The sequence below is a fragment of the Armigeres subalbatus genome, chromosome 2 (assembly GCF_024139115.2).
Source record: "Armigeres subalbatus isolate Guangzhou_Male chromosome 2, GZ_Asu_2, whole genome shotgun sequence".
Classification (NCBI taxonomy): domain Eukaryota; kingdom Metazoa; phylum Arthropoda; class Insecta; order Diptera; family Culicidae; genus Armigeres; species Armigeres subalbatus.
In genome coordinates this window covers 373,594,080-373,602,887 of record NC_085140.1, presented here as the reverse complement: position 1 = coordinate 373,602,887, position 8,808 = coordinate 373,594,080, and the positions used below count along the sequence as shown (strand labels likewise).

General features: G+C 40.7%; 1 protein-coding gene across 1 annotated transcript; it reads right to left on the bottom strand.

Annotated features, from left to right (window-relative positions):
* Nucleotides 1–201: 201 nt before the first annotated feature.
* LOC134213086 (eukaryotic translation initiation factor 3 subunit H) lies at nt 202–3,650 on the bottom strand. The gene is made up of 3 exons (XM_062691668.1): nt 3,492–3,650; nt 2,596–3,276; nt 202–677 (listed from the first exon to the last, which is right to left on the bottom strand). The coding sequence occupies exons 1-3, from the start codon at nt 3,567–3,569 to the stop codon at nt 426–428; spliced, it is 1,011 nt and encodes a 336-aa protein (XP_062547652.1). The 5' UTR covers nt 3,570–3,650; the 3' UTR covers nt 202–425.
* Nucleotides 3,651–8,808: the final 5,158 nt, after the last annotated feature.

Here is an 8,808-nt window from a genome sequence, read left to right as displayed (position 1 = left end):
CAGAAAACAGAATCAAAATCCGATGCAAGACTGCTGAGCAGTCTAACAAAACCATCAGACGTATCAAATATTTACTGTTGAAACAATTCGATGAAGGTTGAAAGGTGGAAAATTTGATGGTGCGCTAATACAGACATCATGGGAGGGAAAGGATCCAAGGAATTTCTTTTAGTTTCCTAGTTTTCTCAAAATAATAGACTGTTTTTCCTGTTGGAAGATAAATTGTGATTTTTAGATATTATGCCTCACCAATCCAACAACAATGTTTTCTAATTGTTATTTTGAAATTTCCTGCTATTAATTCTTTCTTTTCCTTATTTTGCTTCGAAATGAAAATATTCACTGTCCTTTTTTTCACACTCTTCAGCACATCAACAAACGTTCAGCGTGAACACCCTTCCGTGCAACGTTCTCCTCTTACAAATTTACTGCTTATTCTCCTTGGCGCCTTGCAGAGCTTGAGTCATGTACAGCTTAGCCAACGATTGCGAACAGAATTGTGAAATGTGCTGAGCGTAGGTATTGATTTGACCGGAAACGATCATCGGGTTCAAACGCGACGGAACCGGCAGCGGTCGGAACAGTTTCTGGACCTCATCCTCCGGTACAGTGGTTTCTCCCTTGGCTAAACGGACTGCGTTCTCCTGCGCGTGCTTGGCCAACATTCGATGCTTGTCCTAGAAAAAGATACAAAACGTTCAGTAGGGTGAGCATGACTTCTATTTAAAGATTTGACAATATGACCCGATTATATCAAGTTTTTAACCCTATTTTGTGAAAATTTATTTTTGAAAATTTTTTTTTTTCGTGAATACCGCATATAACAATGATTGACTCCTGTACTGCTTATGATCGAATTTTTGTAACAATCGATATGGAAGAAATCTCGCGCTTAGTTTCATAGGGGCGTAACTGTATAGATCGATTTCTCTTCGTCGATGTTTTCTTTTTAATATTGTACCGAATTGCGCTAGTTTTTTGATGATTTAAAGGCCTGGTGTGATAAAGGATGGTTGTATCTTGCACCAGAATCAATAATCACGGTTGAAGCTTTTGAAACAATTGAGATATTAGCAAAATATAAAATCGATTAAAAGAAATCGATCAATACAGTTACGCCCCTACGAAACTAACCGCGAGAAATGGAGCTTTCAAGTTCGTGATATGCATCAGTATGGAACTCTAATTAATAAAATCTAATTATTAATATAATGTAATAAAATTCCTCATCGCGTTTGAAGTTTGTATGGAAATAAGTAGGGGAAAACGTATACTTTTGCTTTTTTACTCCTAGAGGTTTCAGTTCATCATAAACCAAGTTGCACATTGCGTTGAAGTATAACCCAAAGAATGCCGAAGAACTTTGCTGAAGAAAGTACGTTGCTGTAACGCCCTTAAACATAATTATAACGCTTCGAAGTTGTGTTAACATAATTGATCTTATAGGGCTGGGAAGATAATTGAAGTTATTCGGAATAATTTATAAATCTAAAAATCCGTACAAAAAAGAAGAAGACTTTTGCCCTCTAACAACCATAGGCTACAAGGTAGTGCTGTCAGAAACATTGATTTCTTGTACACTGTTTGAACAATCCATCTTCGAGCGTTATAACATGTTTTGTAGACGTTTCAGCAACATACGTTCTTCAGCAAAATCGTTCGGCATCCCTCAAACTAAGGGAACGGATCGGCACTTCATCCCATAGTTCCTATTTCCAGCCCATCAAAAACAAAGCAATGAAAAGGAATTTGGTTTGTTTCTTATTTTTGAATTTTTTTCCACCAGTGAGCACGCTTGTTAGCAAAAAAAGCGACGAGATTAATGCTGTATTTCTTTATTTTGTGATGAGATGAATATATGTTCAGTGAGATGGAAAACGGAACAGTTCTCCTATATGCAAAGGTATTAAATGACGTGAATGGCGATAAATTGGATCCGATAGGAGCAAAAATGTAAGAAAATTCGTTTTCCTATTATACTAATCTACATTTAAATTTCAAACGCGATGCGGAAAGCGGAGCCCCAAACAATCGAGCCCTTTTTTTGCATAATTGATTGGGGTCACAAAACGAGTAAGAAAAAACTTGATCTCACTTGATTGGATGGAGTTTGCGTTTTTTCCATTCAACTGCTCCCACTCTAATAAGCAGTGTATACTTGTGAAGGATTTTGTAATCATTTTCGACAAGAGATAATGGATACCGTTCACGCATTTTGCCTTTCCAAGGCATAAACTGATTCATATTATTGTGAAATAAATTTAAAAAATTGAAAATAAAAAAACGTTTTTGTCACATGCCCTATTTTATCACCCCAAAATTCATCAGGGGATCATGATATCGGTATAATACTGCATATTGTAAATACACCCAGGTTTTTTTACACGGTTTGGTTTTAGTCGTTTAAGACCTTCAGCGTCAATTAAACAATAAGTTAACCCCACGAAAAAAAAATCCCAAAAAATCAAAGAAAATTCAGGGGGTATTTAAAAAGCTGCGAAAGCTCAGGTTAACCGAGAAATTAATGACTTCCAACCGTGTAAAAAACCTGGGTGTACAACAATACAAATATAAACAATATTTGTTCTGTCTTACCTGCTCCTGACGAATAACAGTTTGCTGATACTTGTTGAACTTGTTCGCCTCCTGGTTGAGCTCATCAACGCGATCCATCAGACAGCGCAAGTGATTTTCCAGCACGGATGCAGTTCCGAGGTCCAAAAAGTGCGTTCCTTCCTCCTCGGGAACCATTTCCGTCATCTCCGACATCATGATGTTACAGAGAGCCGAATTCTTGATCACAATTGGAATTTCGATGAACAGATTCTCGTAACCAACCTTCAGGTTGCGCAGTGCTTCCGGGGTAAATTTCTCCTCCTTGTACATAGCAATGGCCTGCGGTGTTAGCCGATAGGCCTTCAATGTCAGAAACCCGCGGGCCGATTTTTGCGTATCGTAAATCACCACGACGGATTCCTCGATGCTGGTCTGATAGTGATACTGCGATTCCAACAACGGCAACGACAGGAAGTTGCCAACATCGGCGCTTTGGTACCACCCAACATGGAAGTGATCCACATTAACCAACCGCAAACGACGCATCATATTGAGTTGGTACTCTTCCTCGTCGATTGTCTCATCCGACGATTTTGGAAACGGGAAACAGTTGGTGATCTCTAAACGATCGTCCACCACCAATCCCAGCAGGGCACCCTGAGCTACGTCCATTCCACTCAGTGATTCTTCATGACAGTGCTTTACCATCTTCATCGCAGCCTAAAAGTAAAATTATTTGTTATAGCGGCATCAGAATTTACGGCTTGGTATCAGGAGTGTTAAAACGCCAAAGTGTCAACCAAGATGACAAGGGTGCTACGCGTGGTAGAGTAGGGATAGTTTAAAAGCACGATTTCCGTCAAGACATTACGATTGAGCCGCGCAAAACTATCATAAACTGTTGAATAATACTTAATATTGAAGATTTAGCTTACCAGGCCATCGCACTGGACGTACGAGATGGTATTATCGGAATCTTGCGCCGGACGACGATTTTGTACACGACTCGCCATTTTTTAACACACGAAAGAGGAATGAAATGAATGACAGACAAAAATTAATGATGACATATGACAGTTCGTTAATGACTTTTCGCATGCTTTGGTTTTAATGAACATCAACTGTGGTTTTTAAATTGTTTTACGCACACGAACAAAAATTCTCGCGTGATTTTTGAAAACGTCGTAAGTCCAAAAGAGAGGTTCTTTGTTTACTTTCTTTTTCGATTACGAAGCCATAATATTGCGCATAAATCCCAAAATTTTATTCCCACCTTTGGGTTTCCGCGCCAAGCACTCAGCGCCAGACTCGGCGACAAGGGGAAAGTTATAGAGTTGGTAACCCTGATTTTTGACAATTACTGTCGAATGTTTGTGTGAGTGCACCGATGTCAAAAAATAGATTTTTTTATTGTCATATGCAAGTTTTGACAGTATTATTTATGTATGAGTGAAAAACATGTACAAAAGGTCTATCGGAGAAGGAAGGTCAAACGGCTTAAACTCACCACCGGTAATCTTGCTCTTAAGACCTTTACAAATGTGCCTCTAGAAATCGTCACGGCCGAGTACAGGGATGCCAGACATACAGACATTTGGTATTTATACAGACATTTGGTTTTGCATACAGACATCATACAGATTACAGACATTATACAGACTTTTGATTGAAGTTACAGACTTTTACAGACATTCAGTTTTCGAAAACTTTGGTCTGCCAAACAGAACCCTATTGGGCTTCCAATCAAACCATTTTGAGTTGGGGCTCCGTAAGGATTTCTATAAGGTTTCTAAACGGTATCATTTTGGAATTCCGAGCGGAGCCTTTCAGGCTTCTGAACGGGATTCCTTTGTTGACATGAAGTAGTGATAGCCCTCTGATTTGCAAAAGTACTAGGGTGTCTATACCCCCTGGTTATGAAGATGCCAGCTGTATTGTATCACAGAGAACAGACATGGAGGCTCGAACAACATTTCTTGCAAAACATGTGTAAACAAACTAACCGAACCTCAACGCCATCGACGTCGGCATTGCAAATCACAGTCTCATTTTGACAACAAGATGGCGCTGGTATGCTCTTGCATGCATAACGACACTAGCGCACAACGGCATTTTTTGATGACGCTAGCGCTGATTATGCACGGGATAACGGCGACATTCCGAAGTTATTTCAAAATGAACAGTAAAAAGTTATCACAACATAGCGAGTGCAGCTTCAACGTCTGTTCTCTGTGATTGTATGTTTGATTATGAATGCATACGGAAATTTGACGAAGCATAACTTGTTGTGTGTATTTGTGTATATTGTTTGTTATGATTATCATGATTATCAGTCCGTACTATTTTTTGAACGATTAAAGACGTAAGAGAGTAGCCGATGGTCGTTAATTATTTTTCTTCCGAATCACGCTAGTTTCCCGACGGAAATTGTCCGAGTTCTTGAATGTTCGGTCTCGTATTTTTTGAGAAATCCATCATCCTTTTGGGTTCCAAACAGAATCCTTTTGGAATTGCAAACGAATAGATTCTTTGATTCCTTCCGAAAACCTTAAAATATTCCATTCAGAATACCAAAATTCAAAATGATTCCGTATGAAAGCCCAAAAAATTTCATTAGGATGCCTAAAAGATATCCGTTCGTACGGATACAGAGTTATGTGAACTGATGGGATTCTGAACATAATCATTCTAGAATCCCGAACGGTATATTTTAGGTCTTCCGAAAGGAATCCTTTTGGACTTTCCAAAGAAATATTTCTAGACTTTTGACTGGGCCGTACTGGGCTTCTAATAAATCTTTTTCTGCTTCTGGACAAGGTATTCCCATTAGAGTACTTAAGGGATTCCCTATCGAAGCCCCAAAAGAATTTTGTTCGGAGCTGCAAAAGGAATCGATTCAAAAATCCAGGAGAGCTCTTTCCGAAAGCCAAAAAGGGCTACGTCCAGAAAACCAAAAAAAATCTCGGTTCGTAAATCCAACTAAGTCTTTTCTCTGGGTTTCCAAACGACATTATTTGGGATTCTGGAAGAAATTCTTTTATATTTCTGAACGAAATTCTTTTGGGCTTCCAAAACAGAATCCTTTTCCGAACGGAACCTTGTTGGGTTTCTGAATGAAATTATTTTGGAATTTACTACTAGACTTTCGAAAGGAATACTTTTGGAATTCCGAGTGGAGTCGAGATTTTTCTTCTCATCCTGTACAAGGGATATCCTTTTGGGATTCCGAAGTCTTAAAAGATTTCTTTTGAAAGCCAAAAGTATTTTCGAAGTTCGAAAGCGCAAAAAGAGTTCCGCTCGAAAGCCCAAAAAAGACCCAAGGTTCTCCGTCTGTAAACCCAAAAGATGTCCGTTCCGTTCGTTGGATCTCCAAACGGATTTATTCCTTCTGTGCCTCTTCTTCGAACCAAACTCTTTCGAACTTTCCAACGAATTTTCAGTTAGGAAATTGCGTAAATATTATCATATCATGCTAACGTAACAATGAACATATTGATAAGAACATTATACCGCTTGATTGTAACTTTACAGTAACTTCAAGAATAAGTATTTCGAGCTCAACATCAACCTTACTTGTTTCCAATATCTCGTACTTGACACGACTAAGTCTTACACCGACTTTTTGATTATTGAAACATCGATATTCTACGTTGTCAAAAGTGCATAATTTTTGAAGAATTTTATGATTCCTGTACCTTCTTAACTCTATACAGACAAATACAGACATTTTGCTTAAATTGATACAGACTTATAAATATTGTATCTGGCATCCCTGGGCCGAGAAGGTGGGAAATTGATCTGCATGGACCAAAATGTCACTTTTACTTGCGGAATAATCGAGCAGACTATTTTTCCGAAAGTAAAGTGCCAGCTCCCATTAGTTTGCGTGGAAACCTTACAAATTCCATTTTTGATTTTTGTTCTTTTCAGGGGGATACTGTTGAAGAAATTTCATTTCAATTTTTTACTTTTCCAATTCTTACTTACTTACTTATGGATCCTGTACACCTCCGGTGGTGCAAAGGGCCGACTTAAAAGATCTCCATCCTGAGCGTTGGCCGGCTATCGCTTTAACCTGTTGCCAGATTAGATTTCGGTCGACTTCTTTTATTTCTTTATTGAGGCTTCGCCGCCATGAACCTCTGGGTCTGCCTCTTCTGCGATGTCCCGCTGGGTTCCAGTCTAATGCTTGTTTACAGATTTCGTTTCCACCCCTACGTAGAGTGTGGCCGACCCAGCCCCACTTCCGATCCCGAATTTCTGTTGCTATCGGCCTCTGGTGACAACGACGATGGAGCTCGTTGTTTGAGATCCAGTTGTGAGGCCACCAGGTCCGAATTATATACCGCAGGCATCTGTTAATGAACACCTGCAGCCGTTGAGTGTTCTCCACTGATACACACCATGTTTCGCTAGCGTATAACAGCACAGATTTCACGTTAGTGTTGAAAATTCATATTTTGGTGCGTTCACTTATCTGCCTGTTTTTTCCAGATATTTCTTAAACTCGCAAAGGCAGCCCTTGCTTTCTTGATTCGTGCGCCTATGTCGATCTTGGTACCGCCGTTTGGCTACCAAGATATTGGAAGCTTTCAACATTCTCCACTGGTTGCCCGGCTACTGTGAAACTGGAAGGAGTCACCGTGTTTACATCCAACGATTTGGTTTTGTTGACGTTGATGACTAAACCTGCCGAAGAGGAGCGCTCGGCAAGGTCGTTGAGCTTACTCTGCATATCAGAGCGCCGTTGCGCGAGGACTGCAACCTCATCCACCAATTCGAAGTCATTTAGGTGCTCCATGGTTATAGGCTACCATAACAGCCCGCGGTTTGGTTCACGGTCAATCGCATCTACCAGAATCTCGTCGATTACGATGAGGAACAGTAACGGTGATAGAATACATCCTTGCCTCACACCAGCTACGATCCGGATAGCGTCGGACAATACCCCATTGTGCAGCACTCTACACGAGAAGGTCTCGTACTGTGCCTCGATGATGCCGATGATTTTCTCAGGAACTCCCTTGCATCTCAGGGCGCCCCACATATTCTCGTGATTGAGACGGTCGAAAGCTTTTTCGTAGTCAATGTATACCAAGTAGAGGGACTCTTGGAATTCGTTGACCTGCTCCAGAATGATGCTGAGCGTGACAATATGGTCCACAAAGGATCTTCCGGCACGGAATCCGGCTTGCTGCCGCCGGAGAGTCACATCGATCTTCTCCTGAATCCGGGCTAGGATAATTTTGCATAGAACTTTGAGAACGGTACACAGCAACATAATGCCTCGCCAGTTATCGCATACAGTCAGGTCACCCTTTTTGGGCACCTTCACTAAGATACCTTGCATCCAGTCAACCGGGAAAGTTGCGGTGTCCCAGATATTACGAAATAAACGATGCAGTAGTTGAGCGGATGTCATGGGGTCAGCTTTGAGCATCTCGGCTGATATGCGGTCGACCCCTGGGGCTTTATTCGATTTCATGCTTTGGATGGCTGTTTGAATCTCTAGCAGTGATGGAGCTTCGGTATTGATGCGTGTTATACGTCGGATCCTAAGCAGATCATGCCGAGGTGGTGATGGCCTGGCTGGCACTTGAAAAAGTTGTTCGAAGTGCTCGAACTAGCGTTTCAGCTGGTCAGTTGGGTCGGTCAATAACTGATCATTCGCGTCTTTCACAGGCATCGTTGCATTCATCTTCGCCCCGCTTAAGCGTCGTGAGATATCGTAGAGGAGGCAAATGTCCCCGGTTGCGGTGGCTCTCTCTCCTTCGTCGGCCAGAGAGACTTTTCCAATTGGGTCCTAAAGCCCTACCTCGTTTATGGTTGCAAACGATAGTGCATCGGTCAAGAATACTTGAACCGATGTTATAAAAATTCTGGTAAAATTCTAAATCAGTATAAATAATATTTTTGTGTTTAATACATGTTGAAGCAAATTTTGGCCTGTGCAACATTTCAGAACGAATCAACCATCATCCCAAAACGTCAGGCCCATATATTAACTGTCAAAGGTTGAGTCAAGTGCCCTGCGGTGTTTTGTTAGTGCGATTGAATCATATTATTCCGTACGTCAAACAAGACTGAAAATGTCGAGAAAGCATTTTTCACCGATTTTTTAATTTCAAATTAAACAATGTTCCTTTCGATGTTTGAGTCAAAGGAAAAACTGACGCGTTTAGGATGATTAACTTCGTCGTTCCCTGAAAGAAAATCGAATTACGATTCTTCATTTTAGGACCCAATTCAGTA